Source organism: Asterias rubens, chromosome 21 (assembly GCF_902459465.1).
Source record: "Asterias rubens chromosome 21, eAstRub1.3, whole genome shotgun sequence".
Classification (NCBI taxonomy): Eukaryota; Metazoa; Echinodermata; class Asteroidea; order Forcipulatida; family Asteriidae; genus Asterias; species Asterias rubens.
This window is the reverse complement of record NC_047082.1, coordinates 5,654,341-5,674,278: the sequence shown is the minus strand read 5'-3', so window position 1 is coordinate 5,674,278 and position 19,938 is coordinate 5,654,341. Positions and strand designations below refer to the sequence as shown.

At 36.2% G+C, this 19,938-nt stretch overlaps 1 protein-coding gene across 1 annotated transcript in view; it reads right to left on the bottom strand.

The window, feature by feature from the left end:
- The window catches only part of LOC117304773 (contactin-associated protein-like 2), a 102,897-nt gene that overhangs the window by 61,978 nt on the left and 20,981 nt on the right, over positions 1-19,938 (bottom strand). The window contains exons 10-23 of the mRNA XM_033789380.1: positions 19,615-19,834; positions 18,387-18,471; positions 17,977-18,119; positions 16,796-16,905; positions 16,150-16,380; positions 14,610-14,730; positions 13,727-13,918; positions 13,085-13,183; positions 12,529-12,674; positions 10,464-10,634; positions 8,185-8,407; positions 6,908-7,003; positions 3,912-4,051; positions 682-930 (exon numbers count right to left, since the gene is read on the bottom strand). Of these exons, the coding sequence (XP_033645271.1) occupies positions 682-930; positions 3,912-4,051; positions 6,908-7,003; positions 8,185-8,407; positions 10,464-10,634; positions 12,529-12,674; positions 13,085-13,183; positions 13,727-13,918; positions 14,610-14,730; positions 16,150-16,380; positions 16,796-16,905; positions 17,977-18,119; positions 18,387-18,471; positions 19,615-19,834 (2,226 nt within the window). The remainder of the gene's footprint in view (positions 1-681; positions 931-3,911; positions 4,052-6,907; positions 7,004-8,184; positions 8,408-10,463; positions 10,635-12,528; positions 12,675-13,084; positions 13,184-13,726; positions 13,919-14,609; positions 14,731-16,149; positions 16,381-16,795; positions 16,906-17,976; positions 18,120-18,386; positions 18,472-19,614; positions 19,835-19,938) is intronic.

Sequence of the window (19,938 nt, the reverse complement as noted above, 5' to 3'; positions counted from 1 at the left end):
GCACAACATCAATGATCACTAGACTATTATACAAAATAAATTTGATATGCTTGCATTAATTGACCAATGAATTCCTGACCAGCATATGGCAATAAGCCAGGTTCAGCTGTGTCTTGTCTAAGAACACAAACTGACAACCTTTATCATAGTTATATCTGTAAATTCCTAGTCAAGTGGTTAGACTACGGGACTTGCAATCACAAGGTTGTGGGTTCAAATCCCCTAGCTTACCGCCAATTTCACAATGTCTAGAATAAATATTGTCGTCATAGTTACTGAATCACAATTTCTTAATTTGTGTAATTCATAATCATAGACGTTAAACCATTGTTTGTATGAGAGAGATTGGCTGTTGCCAGCTTGGTGTTTATATCCCTTGTGGGAGTTTGCTGAGTTCCCTTGATGGGAAGATCATTCAAACAAACAAAACAAACAAACAAACAAATTCCTAAAATGTCATTTTTATACACAAATAAAAGTCTGAAGCCTGTTTAAAAAGACTATTGGATTGGTATTACTCAGTAGCTGACAAGTTCCTGAGAATTCTTCCATCTCAGACCTTGATTCTAAATGAGGTCTTAAATCAATTATCATACGGGACTAAAACATACCAAAAATTTAAATCTTAAACATGCTTCACATGATTGATTTTTGTTTCATCTGTAATAATGAATAACTTACTTTCAGTGGAGTTGAGCTTCACTTGATAGACATCTCTGCCAGAGTTGAATTGAAAAACAAATGTTGTTTCATTAACCAACTCCATCTGTATGAAGTTGTTATAATAATCAGTAGCATACAATATCAATGCCTGAGACTGGATTGTGCGGAAGCCAAGACTCAGGTTGGAGGTAAGGATGTCTGTACTATCTGGTTCATATTCCAGAAAAAGATCTTCTCTCATGAAGGAAACCACATCTTTAGTATTGTCTATAAAAAAAAAAGAATTAAGATAAACAAATTTACTCTAACAATTCAAAAGAAACCAAATACATGTACATGTATAAGGCTGATAACCTCAATAGCAATATAAGTTTAGAAAGTAGTGTAAGCCAAGTTGTCTTCAGCTACATGTAGGACACATACTGCAAGACACTTTGATATTATACCAAAGTCCATTATTACCAGCAACAAAAAAAACATTGAATCCATTATAATGGATTCAAAATCCGTTATTACAGACTCCAAACACAATGTTACAGACTCACAATCCGTGATATGGATTAACAATCCATTATTATGGATTCCCAATCCAGTATTGTGGAAACACAATCTGTTATTATGGATTCCCAATCCAGTATTGTGGAAACACAATCTGTTATTATGGATTCCCAATCCAGTATTGTGGAAACACAATCTGTTATTATGGATTCCCAATCCAGTATTGTGGAAACACAATCTGTTATTATGGATTCCCAATCCAGTATTATGGAAACACAATCCAGTATTATGGATTCACAATCCATTATTATGGATTCCCAATCCAGTATTGTGGAAACACAATCTGTTATTATGGATTCCCAATCCAGTATTATGGAAACACAATCCAGTATTATGGATTCACAATCCATTATTATGGATTCCCAATCCAGTATTGTGGAAACAAAATCTGTTATTATGGATTCCCAATCCAGTATTGTGGAAACACAATCTGTTATTATGGATTCCCAATCCAGTATTATGGAAACACAATCTGTTATTATGGATTCCCAATCCAGTATTGTGGAAACACAATCTGTTATTATGGATTCCAAATCCAGTATTATGGAAACACAATCTGTTATTATGGATTCCCAATCCAGTATTGTGGAAACACAATCTGTTATTATGGATTCCCAATCCAGTATTGTGGAAACACAATCTGTTATTATGGATTCCCAATCCAGTATTGTGGAAACACAATCTGTTATTATGGATTCCCAATCCAGTATTATGGAAACACAATCTGTTATTATGGATTCCCAATCCAGTATTATGGATTCACAATCCATTATTATGGATTCCCAATCCAGTATTGTGGAAACAAAATCTGTTATTATGGATTCCCAATCCAGTATTGTGGAAACACAATCTGTTATTATGGATTCCCAATCCAGTATTATGGAAACACAATCTGTTATTATGGATTCCCAATCCAGTATTGTGGAAACACAATCTGTTATTATGGATTCCCAATCCAGTATTATGGAAACACAATCTGTTATTATGGATTCCCAATCCAGTATTGTGGAAACACAATATGTTATTATGGATTCCCAATCCAGTATTATGGAAACACAATCTGTTATTATGGATTGCCAATCCAGTATTGTGGAAACACAATCTGTTATTATGGATTCACAATCCAGTAGTGTGGAAACACAATCTGTTATTATGGATTCCCAATCCAGTATTGTGGAAACACAATCTGTTATTATGGATTCCCAATCCAGTATTATGGAAACACAATCTGTTATTATGGATTCACAATCCAGTATTGTGGAAACACAATCTGTTATTATGGATTCACAATCCAGTATTGTGGAAACACAATCTGTTATTATGGATTCACAATCCAGTATTGTGGAAACACAATCTGTTATTATGGATTCCCAATCCAGTATTGTGGAAACACAATCTGTTATTATGGATTCCCAATCCAGTATTGTGGAAACACAATCCAGTATTATGGATTCACAATCCATTATTATGGATTCCCAATCCAGTATTGTGGAAACACAATCTGTTATTACATGTATTATGGATTCCCAATCCAGTATTGTGGAAACACAATCTGTTATTATGGATTCCCAATCCAGTATTTTGGAAACACAATCTGTTATTATGGATTCCCAATCCAGTATTGTGGAAACACAATCTGTTATTATGGATTCACAATCCAGTATTGTGGAAACACAATCTGTTATTATGGATTCCCAATCCAGTATTGCGGAAACACAATCTGTTATTATGGATTCCCAATCCAGTATTGTGGAAACACAATCTGTTATTATGGATTCCCAATCCAGTATTATGGAAACACAATCCAGTATTATGGATTCACAATCCATTATTATGGATTCCCAATCCAGTATTGTGGAAACACAATCTGTTATTATGGATTCCCAATCCAGTATTGTGAAAACACGATCTGTTATTATGGATTCCCAATCCAGTATTGTGGAAACACAATCTGTTATTATGGATTCCCAATCCAGTATTGTGGAAACACAATCTGTTATTATGGATTCCCAATCCAGTATTATGGAAACACAATCCAGTATTATGGATTCACAATCCATTATTATGGATTCCCAATCCAGTATTGTGGAAACACAATCTGTTATTATGGATTCCCAATCCAGTATTGTGAAAACACGATCTGTTATTATGGATTCCCAATCCAGTATTGTGGAAACACAATCTGTTATTATGGATTCCCAATCCAGTATTGTGGAAACACAATCTGTTATTATGGATTCCCAATCCAGTATTGTGGAAACACAATCTGTTATTATGGATTCCCAATCCAGTATTGTGGAAACGCAATCTGTTATTATGGATTCACAACCAGTAATAAACATCTATTATTGAGGTTTCACAATCCTTTATTGTGAAATTGCAATCTGTTATTACTGATTCACATCTCTTATTAAGGATTCGTAATAATGGATTGTGAATACGTAATAATGGATTGTGAATCCGTAATCAGATTTTTATTCCGTACTAATGGATTGTGAATCCGTAATAGCTGATTGTGACTCCGTAGTAACGGATTGTGAATCTGTATGATCAACAGATTGAAATTAATTGTTTGTTTAAATTAAGCTGATATAAGAGTTAAACAATTGGATAATTTTTTCAGATGGAGATATTATGATATTATCTTATCTTAAAATTTGAAGCACTGATTTGCTTGCAAGCCACGGTACCTTTGCTGCAGTCCTTGCCAGTCTGTGCTGGATGAGCACAGATACAGGTATACGAACTCCAATGATCAACACATCGGCCATCATTTTGGCAAGGGTTAGAATCGCATGCAGTGTTGCATCCAGCGTAGATTTGGAGATTCCTGTTTAGGATAAGAACAAATTATCAATTAACTGTGGTGTTTTCAATATGTTGCACTGTTCAAACGCATTGCCTTGAAATTGTATTTCCCTCTCCATATCTGTGACTGTCTTACTCCTTGTCAGAATTAACAAGTGTAGAAACTCAGGCAAATTGTTACAAAGATCACCCAAGAATAAAAATAACTTAAACATATTAACTATTTAGCACAATGAGCAAGAGTAACGAGGTATCACAAAGCTCATTTAAAAATCAAGTTTTATGTTCTGATGCCATTCCCTCCCTTCTTACACACACTTTGCAGGGAAACAAATATAAAGAAAAATTAAAAGGCGTCAAGTTGAACATGAGTGAGCACAACAGTAGCAGAAAAGCTGGCAAACAAAACTATTATGCATATATATAAATGTAAACCCATGTTTGCACATTGAACATTTTACATGTACAACCTTTTACTTTGTACATATTGCTTGTACATATCATCTTCCGGCGTTAACTGGTTAAAGAAATGACTGAATAGAGTCCCTGACAATGAAAGTGAATGTAATTAAAGTAAAGAAAGATAAGGGCGTTAACTAGAAAGAACCAAAAGGCACTCTCCAGTAATATTGATCACCAACATTAATTTATGTATTCAGGATAATGAGATATAAAGAAAAGAAAATATTTGATTGAAAGTTTCTTTGCCATAAAACTAGCCTTGATTCAAGGCTGTTGGCGTAGTGTGCACCCGCCCGGTGCGCGGCATGATTCGGCAACAAAAACTGCACGCAGTGGTGTATACAGAACAATGTATACATTGTTTGTGCAGTACATTGTACTGCGAGTACATTATTATAGCGTAGTCATGAGTACGGTCGTGTATTCAACCTCCTTGATGGGTTTGTAACATTTTATCGGAAATCCGACAAAAGGGCATGCATGATGTGGGCGTGTCATTCTAAACATTGGCCAATCACAGGCGTGATTGAGAATGACGTATTACTGCTAGCAATCATGCCACGTCCATGTGTGTGTGTACGCTGTACGCTAGCTGTATGTATACATGTACTGTACACGTGCTTTAGCAGTGTCCGGAGCGTAGTGTACATGTATGTAATAGCTATGATGTAAGGGGTCTGAATGCGCTGCTGGACAGTATACGGCTACCGGTGCCGGACATGCCTCGCTCGGTCGGTACGGAGTTGAACAACTTCGAAGAGAGGAAGGGTTGCTTTTTGGTTTGTTGTCTTGCGTTTCATTACAACATGAGGATTAGCATCATAAATACAATGTAGCTGGTAGATTTGTCCCTGAATTGGAAGCTGCTGTACTAAGTGTAACGTGGTAGTGTAGTAGTGTAGTACGTAGTATGGCAAGAGTTAGTTTATGAAATTGATCTTATTGTAGTTGTTGTTCAGCCACACGCCATCTTCTACCGTCTGGTATGTTTTCGAACAACACATATTTTAGATCCCCAACTTTGATTTACCGCGAGAAACGTAATGAATAATATGTCTACATTAAAGACAAAATAAAGAGCTGGGTTTCTTATCTCATGAAACCAGACATGGCTGGTCTGAAATGGGGAAAACAGAATGTTGTTAAGTGTTTGTGCTTCAAGGGGATGGGGTGTGTTGTACTGTCATATGCCCAACATCTAAGAATTCTAACCAAGTAGCCACCTTGCCGGAAACCCATGACACCTGGATACTTATCAGTGTCTTAGCCAGGAATTTGGAAAGTGGGAGTGCAAACTGAAAAAGTGGGAGTGCAACCTAAAATCACTACAAAAAATAGAAACGTGTGCGTAGCACACAACAAGAGCGCGCAGCGCCAAGTCTGTCTTGTTTTTAAACTGTTCAACAACAACAAAATAATAAAAGAAGTTCAGTAATTTTCAATGAAATTATTAGACAGCATGGCTTCACCCAAGCCGTGCATCAAATTTTTGCCCGTGTTTTCAGCCCAACTGGCCGTGCTAACACGGTTGCACGGCTCGCTAGCTAACACGTTGATACTTATAACCTTTACTCAAACCATGGAGCAATAAACTCATTTCACACACTGTATGTTCTAATTTTCTTCCTTCTATTTCTACATCCATGATTGATGCATTAAACGCGGTTGTTTTATTATGTTGAAAGCTTCTGTACTTGTGCTACGATGAAAATACTGACTGTGCTCATTTTTTAATGCATGTGTATTACAATCTCGAAGATCAACAAAGGCCAAATTAGAAGAATCCACAACCAAGCTTAATACGAAAGAGAAAGTTGATCAATTGGATAAAAAAGGATTACACACAAGTCATTCATGAAGTTTTGGGAAACAAGAAATGTACATGTACAATGTTTCATATATCACTACCAGTAGTGATATAACAATTTGTTATATCACTACCAGTAGTGATAGTGATATAACAATTTGTTATATCACTACCAATTTGTTATATCACTACCAGTAGTGATAGTGATATAACAATTTGTTATATCACTACCAGTAGTGATATAACAATTTGTTATATCACTACCAATAGTGATATAACAATTTGTTATAAGAAGGGAATGACTTGTGCAACCTTAGATTAGAGCGCAGATTCAACCATTTGCAATAAGGGCGATATTGAAGATGTCTACAAGAGGTTCAGCAATAGAAGGAAAAAAACAATCAGAATAATGGTACAAATATCAAAATTGAAGCTGTTTAAATAAAAAGCTACCTCACTCCCATCAACACTGTTACTTGAAAGTCGACTAACGAATAAAAGAGAATTGCTGTTAGTATAGCCCTAGAAAAGGAACATTTCTCAAGAGTCACAGTCTACTAAAAGCAAGAAACAGTCAGCTGGAAATATAAAAATGAAGCGGGAACTTACTCATCATGTTCGTAATAATCATACAGGAAAGCAATGCCACCGTTATATGTGAACTCTGTTACACAGCCAGTCATGCCCTCGGTACCAATGGGTGGTCTGTTGACAAGGAATAAAGTATTTTTGTACATTCATAAATACCTTGGACTGTTTATCCATTCTGATTTGTTGGGACGAGAATGTTTAACTTGCAATATTTTATAAGCACATCGAGGAGTGTAATTTACACATGCCCCGAAAATTTAGTGATAAGTTGCTTGTTTGGAGCGTGCACATTTTACAGTCCAATTTAAGTTGAAAGGCGCATATTTGGCTCATGCAAGTTTCAAGATTGTTAACAATAGTTTTAAACTTAAGCATGCAAATTCATAACTTGCAAGGTGAACAGTTTGTCACTCAATAATGATACAAATTCAATGCACAGTAAATACGAGTGGCGGCTATTACTGTCAGTTTTAGCTAAAAAATCATTTATTTAAAAACAAATTTAAGGGTAAGGTATTTATGAATGAGAAAGGAAGAGTGACGACTCAGTCTCAACCAGCCATTTCAAAGCTTAGTGTCTTGGCCGTGCCAGTTTTAAATGACCATGTAAGACCTTGATGTCGCCTACTCTTTCTGCTATTTTTTTTAATCCTTTTTCTCTTAAAAAAACCTTGTCTGTGATGGTGCATCTGCTAACAGTAAATCTAGACAGAGATTGGAGATACATTGTATTTACCAAGTATCAATACATGTATTACTAGTATCACACACCACATCCATGTCATAAGCCATCCAATATTTTGCCATGTATTTACTGCCACGATGTTCCAGTGTACACATGTATTTCAAACGTTTTCCCCTAAATATTAACTACCCACCAGTTTGTCCAAACAAGGCAAGGTCAAGTTGCAGCAGACATGGAGTCATCCTCAATGCTTAGAAAGCTTTTTCTTTTTCTTTTGTGCATATTACTGCAGAATTTAATCATTCAGTGAAAGCTGTTTTTTTTTAAATAATGGAATGCAATAATAGCAAAAAAGAAACCCTAGCTTGAGAGGATTAGGGGAAAATACGTAAGTTTGAATGTCTGTTAATGAAATTGAATAATTTTTTTGCTGAAATTTTGGACTGGAAAACCTACATGTATAACTAAACAAATTGGCTGACAAATTTTATGTTTTTTTATAATCCAAAAATGTTTTGTCTCTATATATCTAAACAAAAACTACACAAGTTAAACATTTGTTCAGACACTCCACATGTATCTTTTCTATCCTGTCCTATCAAAAACTTACTCTTCCATTCCACCTAGCAGAAAAGGTCCAGTGAATGCTTGGATTAAGATTCCTTTAGGCAAGGTCAGAAAGCCTTCATTATAGTCCACTGTGATACGGAAATCAATCAAGCTCTTCTCTACAGTCATTGTATGCCACTGGCCATCATTCATTGGGCGATCAGTTGTCACTCTACTCTCATAGAATTCACCATTCATCTCAAATGTAATCCTGAGGTTAAATGCTGTTCAACAAAATACAACAAAAAGAGGGACCTGGTAAACACAATGGAATCAGAGCAATCATTCACAAACATATTGTAAGTAGATTCTGTCAATCAATCAAACAACCAACAACATTTATTTCCAGACAAAAAAAATTCTGAAAGTTTGAATATACTCAGCGCCTTGAGTATCTTGTTTGGTAGATTTGTGCGCTGTAGGCCTAAGACTTCGATATTATTATTATTATTTTAAAAAAACTGAAACTGTGTGGAGGCATGACCCATTAAAAGCAAAAGCTTGTAGGCTGCTGGGATGCCACAAAGATGGAAAGTATTGTAAGAATAACAATGAAATAATAAAACAATGCAACATTATATAAAGATCAAATTGAGACGGATAAACAAGAACAAACAAACAAACAAACAAACAAACAAACGAACAGTCTCTTTGTACTCTAAAAAAGTCATTCCAAGCAACCAGCGGAACCACATAGTGCCTACTGTAGCACAAAAATGTGAAAATATGGTTGTCTTTGAATGAATTGGACTACATAATGACAATAAATATTTCAGCAAATTTAGTGATAAAAATGATTGACTCAGTGCTGAAATATTCATCTTGTATTTGATACACAAATACAAATGACCCACCCATCAATACCACTTGTACTACATGGCTGCCAACATTCACCCATTCCAATAAGTAATAAAACTGCATTTTGTGGTTGAATGAAACTTCAATGTTATTCTAGAGTGTGACTGTGGACCCAATTTAATTTTCTTTGTATTTGGGACAAAGCAACAACTTTTCTAAACGTAAATCAGGGACAGTTTTCATTGTTTCAGCTCATTCAACTGGAACCATTGATGTACTCTTTGAATTTTATCTTTTCATCATATGTATCTATACGACAGAAACAATGTTTGACTTAAGTTTCAAGTCAGTACATCGTTGCAATCAGGAGTTATGACCATTTTATGTTGTTCATTGTTTCAGCTCATTCAACTGGAACCAGTGACAGGAACTTGATTTTTGTTTAAACAAATTATTTCAAACTTTAAGATTTAAGTTTGAGTTTGTTTCTTTAAAATCCAGATGTCAATGTTTGACTTTGAGCCTGAAAAAAAAACTTTAACATTTTTTGTATTCCAAAAACTTTAACATTTTTTTTATTCCAAAAACTTTAACATTTTCTTATTCCAAAAACTTCAACATTATTGGAAAACATAGCTAAAAACTACAAAAAATTACTGACAAGTACAACAATCTCATTTGGGCTTGTACATACCAAAAACAACTCAACTCAAAGACTGAAACTTAAACCAAAAACTTTAGTATTTCCACTGAGTGCGGACAGACGGACGGACAAAATCGGTATTACATAGGCTCGCATACTGCTAAAGCAGCTCGCCAAAAATCATTACGTTGAAATATTATACATGTAAGTTATCACACAAACTCAAGTGGAATACGGAAAAATATAGCGCTTCTGCGTCCCATATCCAACGAGGCCGAAGGCCGAGTTGGATATGGGACGCAGAAGCGCTATATTTTCCAAATTTCACGAGCGAGCGTGTAATAACGTACATGTATTTATCTTTAAGCAAACTTGGCGCATGACATAGAACACACAAGACGCAGGTAGTGATATTAGCCGTGCAATATAGGTTTTTATCACTGCTCTATTCTGCGAATCTGATTGGTTGATTAGAGCGTACTTGAAGATAAACAACTATAATCACTACAAATAATGGGTGAAAATTCTCACATACACAAACAAAAGTTGATGTTTAAAGAAGCCATCTTCAAATCACCACCTTTGCACTAGTTCCCACACATGTCATTTCCACATCATGTCCTGGTACCCAATGCATGTGCCTCCAAGATATCAATGCTCTATAAATAACCAATGTTGACGATGTTTCAAATTCAGTGCTCGAGAATGTGTACTACTACTTTTTTGGTATGAATTGGTAACGGTGATCAATTTGTAATATTTATAAATTGTTTGTAATAGTTGGCAACTGTGTAAACTCAATCCCCAATGCATCATCTACTTCCATCAGAAAAGCCTACCATTCTCAATTATTGCTGTCAATGATTTATGCCTGCTTGTTTGATGAAACATCACAACATTCTCCCCAGATGTACGAAACTTGAAGTAGAATGAGTTGCTTTTCCATGGTTCCAAAGTGATAAAATCTTGAGAGCGAGAGATGGTAGCTGTATGACCTCTGTATTCTTTAACTGAAACAAAGAACATAATTGCACATACAGTAGTATACAAACACGGTTTGCGGCTGGACAGTCTATGATCCCCAGGGTAATGGAAGTTAACATCCTACAAAATGTAGTTACCCAGGCAAACTGTCAATTGCTCAAAATTAACGATGTTATATTTGTTTTAATAAACCTCAACTTTCTCAAGTTTAGCATCATTGAGCTCTGGAAAACATGGTTTGCATTTATAACTTCCACCATCTTTAGCTGGGGCAATGTTTATGCAGGACAGGTGTTTGCGCTTCAAGAGAATAAACTGCGCCAATAAAGTATCTAAACACTTACAAATGGTCAGATATATCGGAACCTGAAACAGTATGCCAAAAAATAATTATTCATTTCGAGTCACCTTTAATTTCTGCACATTTTGACACATCTTGTGTTGCGCTACGATGTTGTTTGGTGGATTTACGGGCACTTGAGTGGCTTAAGGTCGAATTTCAAAAGTTGCAAAAGCCCCTATTCAAGCTAAATCGTTGTATTGTGACGAGTAAGATTGGCGTTTCTTTTGCTCGCCTTTTATAAATGATGTTTTTTTGGTCGCGTTTTGGATAAATCGGTTGCGATGAACATACTCACCAATAATTGTCAGTAACCAAGCAAAGGGGTCAAAGATGGGAGGCATACAACAATGGTAAGACAGGGAAAGGTGTTTCAAGATAACAGGAAAAATGGCTCAAACGACCAAACAGGAAAGAGGACGGATCGTTGGTTTGATAGAAGCCGGTACGTCGATGCGAGGTAAAAACGTCACCAGCGACGGTCAGTAAATGGTGGAATCGCTAGCAAGCTCAGGGAAATGTGGACGACCTGCCAAGGAGTGGCCGTCCGAGGGTGACTTCTGCAGCAGAAGAAAGTGAACAAGTCCATAAAGCCTGACACCACTCTCGAGGGGTTTGCGACGCATCCTGATCAGGAAATGGCAGGGGATTGACCAGGGACAGATCAGAGGTCTCATTGAGAGTATGAGAAGACGACTCCTTGCCGTTCAGGACAATGATGGAGGACACACCAAGAATGGAGGACAGGATAACAGCAGTTTTAGAGTTAAAGATACGGCAATTAATTTCATGGTCATGTAAACGAAACGAGTTTGTGTCTTTTGTCTTGATTTTGTCTGAGTGTGATGCTTATGTGAGTTCCCTTTTGGAATTGGGGTAAATATGGGCTTTTGCAACTTTTGAAATTCGACCTTAAGCCACTCAAGTGTCCATAAATCCACCAAACAACATCATAGCGCAACACAAGATGTGTCAAAACATGCAGAAATTAACGGTGAATAGAAACGAACAATTAAATTTTTGTATACTATTTCAGGTTCCGATAAATCTGACTATTTGTAAGTGTTTAGATACTTTATTGGCGCAGTTTAGATAAAATAAGCATCATTTACTAGTCCTGCCAGCCTTTGGCACTTGTTTGTAATCTTGTATCATTGAAACGGCTGAATAACAAAAAATTATAATCATAATTAAGGGTTACAAAATACTGTTTAAACAGATTAAGGTAAAAGATGTTGGCAGAAAAACTGTTACAAAATTTACAAAGTAAATACATGTAAGAAGTGAATAAATAAAATAAGCAACTGTCATGGTCCTACCAAATGACAGGAGGCATGAGAGAAGCCCAAATAAAGGAAACACTGGCAATGCTTGGCCACATCTTTACAATTTGGCAAACTTATTTATGGCACTCCAAGCCGTCAAAAGTCAGGTGTAATTTTAAAGGATCAATCAATACACATGAATTCCATATGCTGTAGGTAATAACTACTCACATTCTAATATCGTATAAGTTGTTTCCAACCTTGAAGTAACATGGTCAACCATTTATGTAAGGATCGATCAAATTCTCAACTTACATTCACTGGAACATTGCAACGGGCCTAGGGATAGAGTGCCTTTTGTCGTTTCCTCAACCCCAGCAACAGAAGGCATCTTGTAAAACTGCAGACTCACAATTGGTAAAGAGTCCTTATTAGTTATGTAGCCATGGTCAACATTCCACCTGTTGATACAAAAACAAGTTATATTATGGTTTGATGTATTTGATGTTAGGATCACCAGAAATCATCCATGGTTACAATGAAGCACACCACTCTCCCAGTGTATTTATTGACTATGTATTGACTTAGAAAAAAACCCAAAAGTAATCCTGAGAGCGGAAGGCTAATACCTGTGCAGCCATTTTCATACCCTTCACATTAGTGCATGAATTATTTTCCTGACTTTTTGGTGTCATGTGAAAGTTGAGACCATAAACATTTTGCCTCAGAATCGTATAATTTTTTTCAGCAGCCATATCAAAAATGTATAGTTTTTTTTTAGACACCCGGTATATACATGTATCGGCTTGCTTCTAAAATGGGGTTATCCATGCAGTAGAAGAAACAATTAAAAATAAAAGATTACACTTACTCTTTCTCATTGGAATCACAACTAGAGGCAAATAGAAGATTGTAATTACGAAGTCGTCTTCCTGAAGGGCTTTGCAAAACTGTCCATCCTTTCTTTATACTTTGAGGAGAAGAAAAAAATCAAATTACATGTAATTACAAGATCATCTTGAGATAAAAAGTAAGAAAAGTCTTTTTCCCCCAAAAAGATAGATGGTGCTAATTACAGCTTGAATCAAACTAAGTATTGGCTTTGAAAAAAGCAAAATAAATCCTGAGAAATTGATTTTCTGTAAAATTGTGTATTTTTGTATGAAATATTGAAGTAATAATCCCTGCAGTTTCAAATCCCCTACGTTGCAGTGCTGGCAGTGTAGCAAACCATCCAGTCCCAGATGAGCAAGAAATATCAAACCTACCACTATAACGCCATTCGTAATATGTTGCACTTCCAAAACGTAAGGCCAGCGGTGGATTTCACAAAGAGTTAGGACTAGTCTTTTCTCGAGTTAGGCTCGTCCTAACTTTAACTTGTCCTAACTTTAGGACTAGCCATACATTTTTGATATCTCCTAGGACTAGTCCCAAGTTAGGACTAGTGTTAACTCTTTGTGAAATTGACCCCTGGTTTATTTAAGAAAAACAAGACTTGATATAAACTTACTACAGTGGTGCTTCAAAGCACCAATAACTAAAATATTGTCTGCATCTTGGTGAGTTCATAACAAGCTGTGCTAACTGCTCATTTTCCATGCTGTGATATGTAATGTTGAACTGTACACTTGATTGATGAACATCGCGAACTAGAGTTTTGGCTGCAAAGTTATGTTCCACTGATGTAATTACACTTCCTGAACTGCAAGAACAAAGAGCAATGAAACCAGAAAAAATTATTGAGGGAATAAGCAGTGTAAAACCCTGATACGTGTATGAGAATAACCTGGACTTATGTCATAAAGCTGCTTAATTGCCAAATTTGATCTTCCCATTTTATAGTTTCCATTTCATGCTAAAAGAGTAAGGTCACTAATTACCCGCCTGAAAAAACCCCATGAAGCATTCGTAAGGTTTAAGAGTTCTGCTTTTCATTTTCAAATCTTTTTGGCAGCTACAATGTATGTCCCTCAATTGGTGGCCTGTATTACTCTATATTGGATACTTGCAGTTGTACTCGATGGCAAAGTAAGTACTGCACAGAGCTTTGAAACAGTAAGCACTTTATAAGTGAAATAAAGATTTAAGTAAGTTAAGTTAATTACTCAAATTGCTGCTTTGCCACCCTAGTACTAGGCAGTACATGTACTTTATACATAACTGTTAGACTGCAACCATTGACTACAACTGACTGATGGAGACAGATGTACTTAAGCAGGTGTTACTGATCACTTTGTTAACATTCATGATCCATGTTTCAAGTAGCAGATAGCTACAATGTAAAAAGCAAGGTATGTTTTCCAATTGTACAAAGCTACAGTGATAAAAATATCTGTTAGATTGACTGTATACAGGAAGATCACATCTATTGAGGTTGTTGATGGCATTCTTACCTGAAACTACAGTTAACATAAGTTGCAGAGAGTGGCCCTTGTCCATCCAGATCAACCATCTTAACCCCAGACACGTGATCCCCGGAGTAGTAGTGTTCAGCACAGCTTCGTTTGTACATTGCTGAAAAAAAAATCACACAAACACATGTCAACAACAAAAAAGGGTAGGACATTTGAAAACAACTTTCAAATTGTAAAACACATGTCAACAACAAAACAGGGTAGAACATTTGAAAACAAAACTTTCGAATTGAGATACTGCAATATGTTTTTACTAAGTTTTGACAATCTGATTACAAACATGGTTACAATAAGTGAGACTGACTAATCAAATTAAGAGCAATGTAGGCATGCAACAATGCCTAGAAATGTGACTTTAGCTCTTGACAAATCATGTTTCTATAGTAGCTAGAAATTACATCTTCTTACTTCCTTGTTTTCTAAGTATAATGTCTTTATCAATTAGTTCACAACTTAAATATAAAATCATTCTGTTCATAATTTTAATTTCTTATATATTCAAACAAAGACAAAGCAAACTCACAAGACCAATCAGATGTTGTGTAAGGCACGTAAAAGATCACTTGATGGTAAGAGAGGGGTTTTTGCCCATTTGTGTTTCTGGCAGTGGCAGCTGATTGAGCCGCAGCAACTTGTAAAGGTGCTACATACATGTATGTGGGTCTCATACTTCAAAAACTTTAAAAACATGTCTTAGCAATTTTAAACAAACTTTACATTGTAGACTTTGCCTCTGTCAGATTTCTTCGCTGGATTGCATCAACACATTGACACTATAAATATTCATCCCAGTCCTGCTCTAAGCAAAATAAAAGAGAGTCTGGAGGATAGTGTATTTCATCTGATAAGGGATTTCCTTTTAAGTTCCCCTCATCATCTTCAACAGCCCCTTCTAGCATGTTTTTTTCAAACTGTGGCAAAATCCGTTTCCTGATCAACCCCCTTTTCATCTCCGTCACCAAGTTCCTCAAAAGTGTTCTGCAGCAGATAGACCGTTTATTTTTTTTTACATGTACACAGTGTGCGACATCAGTGTGCAATCTCCTTATAAGGAGTTGTTTACCCGAGGGCCTTACCATTTCAAAGCTGGAGGGATGTTGTGTTGAAAAAAATCATTGAAGAATTATAATTTTTGCATTTATTTTACTTTTTGACCAAAAAGTGTTGATGTTTTTTGACCGAAAATGTATTTATGAACATGATGAATGGGAATCAAAGTGCGTTGAAACGGTTTTCAACTAGTGGTTTAAACCCGCCGAGCTGGTTCTTGATAACTTACCTCAAATTCGTCTCGGTAAAATTAACAAGAACCAACCCTCGTTGAGTTTAAACCACTAGTTAAAAACCTCTTTACCACACATTGATTCCCTTATTTTAACACGAGGAGAGAAACTTTTCACCGTTTTCCATTTTCATAAGGACTCTCCTATCTATCAAAATTAGTGCATAAAAAAAAATTACTTGAGCACCTCTTCCAAAATTAACTTTGACCCAAGACTTTGTAAACTATGTTACTTACAATAGCTGCACATTGCTCCTACATAGTTTGTGCCTTCACAGTTACATTTAGCACCTCCTGTTATGGCATTGCATGTTCCTCCATGTAGACATACAAATTCACCAGCAGCACAAGGATTGGATAAAGGACAGTTGTCTAATAACACACCATTAGCTGCAGCTGTATTGATCAGATGTGTAGCTATCACCTCTTGCCCTTGAAAAACTATGTGACGAACACATCCCTTAACACCTATAAAGTAACATTCAATCAAATAAGCCATCAGATCTACGGTGCATACATGTATAGCTTCTATAAAATATACAAAATTTACTTCAAACGATTTGTGTAAGTATTTACATTAGAGAATATGTATGGGCAGCAATTTAGGGCAAATGTTCATAATACATGTACATCACTGACTCTTTTGAATAAAACAAATATCAACTGAGGATGTGTACATTGAATTTGTAACCCTATCTAGGAACTCATTGCTTGTATAATTCCAAATTGATTTATCTGACCACAGTCTTGGGTGCTCCACTACAGAAGGCCATCAAACAAACAATTTGTTTTTCTTAACATTAATGCAAACACCTTGGGCCTATGATTGTAACTGTGCCTCTTACACATGTAGCAGTCACTATTTGTATAATAGCACACCTACCTGTACCCTGACCTCTCCATCCTCCACCTAGATACACTGAGGTACTGGCTGATAGCTCATCAGAATATTTTAAAGTGGAACCAATACTATCCACAACAAATGTACAAACCCTGCAAGGTAACACAAGTTTTATGCCAGATTAATTTATATGACACTTTTAATGCAATATTTACAGGAGTTTAGTGTAACATGTCAAACCTGGTATGCATGACTTCTCAGATGTTTCCTCATTCCACTGAGACCCCTTGCCTTATGCATTTAGGAATACCAACAACTTGAGGTATTGAAGGGGCAGAGGTGCAGAACAAACATTTTGGTGTTAACGTGGTTGGAGGCTGAACCGAAGTGAAGTTCCCGTACAAATGCAGTACATGTAACTGCACTTGATAAGTTGCAAAAGGGTGCCCCGCCCATTTCCCCCCCCAAAAAAAAAACACCTAGAAAAGCCCGGGGGAAAATGTGCAAGGTCATGAATAAGGTATTTTATCTGTGAGTGATAAAATGAACAATTCCTGCTCAGCATACACTCACATTGACATTTTAACCAATTTGGGTTGGTACATATTTTTAAAAGCCCACCTGTTGTTTTAGTTTTCATAGCTTTTTATAAACAAGCATCAGAATTTATTGTCATCTGAGAAAACTATAGTACATGTATGAGTGGGCATTCTGCCATTGAGCCAAATACAGTGATTAAACAATGGTGGTAGCTTGTCCATTGTTATAAGTGTCATGGCCGAATTCAAGTTCTGGTGGTTAAAATCACCGGAGTATGGGTTTGAATCACGGTTGTGACACTTAAGTTCATTAGAAAGATACCTCTATTACTGCTTCTCTTCACCAAGGGGGATAAATGGGTACCTGCGAGGGTAGAGGTTATATTGATTCTGTGAATGAAAAAGCATTCGGAGCACCACAGCAGTTCGGGGCTGTATACTCCCCAGGGAGCTGATAAAGATTAAAGGGATGTTATTGGCCCAATGAACAGGGCACTAATGTAAAGCGCAATGGTACGGTTTGTTGTGAAATGCGCTATTGTTATTATTATGCTCGTACATGTACATGTATGCCATCACTAGGACAAAGGTCTGGAATCAGGGATTACACACTATAATGACCAGAAAGAGGATTTTATGAAGTATGATTGTCAACAAACATCACAAACTAGGGCATATCCTTACCCATCTCGTAAATGAAGAGCCACCCCATGCCATCTTGTATCATTAATGCCTGAGATAGAAGTGAGTGTGTTACGTACTAGCTGCTGTCCTGGTGCAGTGCCAACATCAACATGAACTACTAAAGCCGTCTTCATCAGTTCCATCTGGGAAGAGGTACATGTAAAACCATTCATTATTAACGTTTAACTATTTTCTGTTCAAGCTTTTTGTGCATCCATGTGGACTAAAAAATCTAAACTTTAAAACAAAATCAAAAATATTGCAGTGGTTTGAGTGATGGAAGGAGTTATTCAAAAAGCATTCTGTCTCAATTCGCTTTCAAGCCTATTTAGCTCTGATCTCTGTTTGTATTTGTGCAATGTACACAGCCTCCAAATGATGTGTAGTCAAACTTGATGCGAGATTCTTACCCTTAACCTTCCTTCCAGTTTCTTATCAACATCCAATAAAACAAGCATAACCAGTCCATCACCTTGTGCAGTCTTCAAATCAAACCTGTAATTTATACAGCCGTCATAATATATTCAGTATGGAACAAACATGTATGGCAACATCAACAATATCCACATTAGCGGTAACACCATGTGTACATGATATATGTACATGTATCTACGTACATGTATCTACATGTATGTACTTTGCTGCGTAGATTTGTTCTTTGAGAAAAGTGCTAAATAATGTACCTCAACATAAAATTCCTCAAAACCCACAAACATAAATGATCCATTTCAAAAATATATTAACAAAATGTCCTGCTTTAACAGTATGTCATGAACATGGGGAGTGGACGAGGTCAAAAGCCAAGAGCGCCCTCCTTCACATACATTACACAGACAAGGCATACTGATGTACAACAACCATCAAAACTACGCTCTGTGTGCTCACTGTGTACATGATTGCATATGTATGTACGTACATGTGTTTCACAATTAGGAATTGATAAAAGTAAGCAGAATTTATACATTCTGACAGATATAAAAGAACACTCTTAGTCATTTCCATGAATGGAAAAACTTTGGCGAAGGGTGATATTTTGGTCAATACATTCACTGCTTGACACATCAAAGTTGACTGCAGATGCTTTGACTGTTGTGTTTTTCTCTTACTTTTCTTTGCAGATGAACTTCCTAGCTACTCTACGGAGTCGTTTTCAAAAGCATTATTTATCATACATTGATGTAAATTGAACTTTCATCACAAACGTGTAAATTATGAGTTGTGTTAATTCAGTGGAGAAATAACAACTCTCTACTAATACATTGGTTCCAACATTAGAGGTGAAACAAATATTGAGCAATATCTTTCATTTGAAAGCAGCAAGAGAATGTTAGGGCTACTATCCTTCCATGGCTTGACTGATCAGAGACATTCTAAATTGTCAATATCAGAACTGGCTTTGTTATTGGATAAGGTCGCGCATACTTGAAGGTTAATTCAAAGATTTAAAAGAAGTCTTTTAAAGACTTAATATGTTCTGATTTTCAATTTCATATTTCTACAGGAAAATAACACAACTTTGATAAATAAGCTATAAACATTTTGTCACGCTGAACTCCAAAACAATTTTTAGAACATTCAAACTTGAAAAAAGAAAAATCAAAAATCAAAATGACAGCAGAACAAGGAATATAAACGTACATAAGGTCCATGCTTCCGTTTTTCCAGCCATCCAGTGTGAGTGTAGACTCATGAGAGGGAAACGTTATTGGAGGATACCCCAGGTATTGACATTGAAAGATGGGATCCCCACCAACAAAGCTCAAACCAGAAGAGTTCATTGCCAGGGCTTCTAGAACATTGAATCTATCAATGTAGACCTCTCGTAAGCATCCAACCAGGTTAGAAGAATTGTCAAGACCTATTTAAGGACAAACCAATCAAATTGTATCAAAATTCACAACCGAAAATACTAAAATCTAAAAGTCATCAATTCATGAAATAACTTTTTCTCAAACTTCAGTG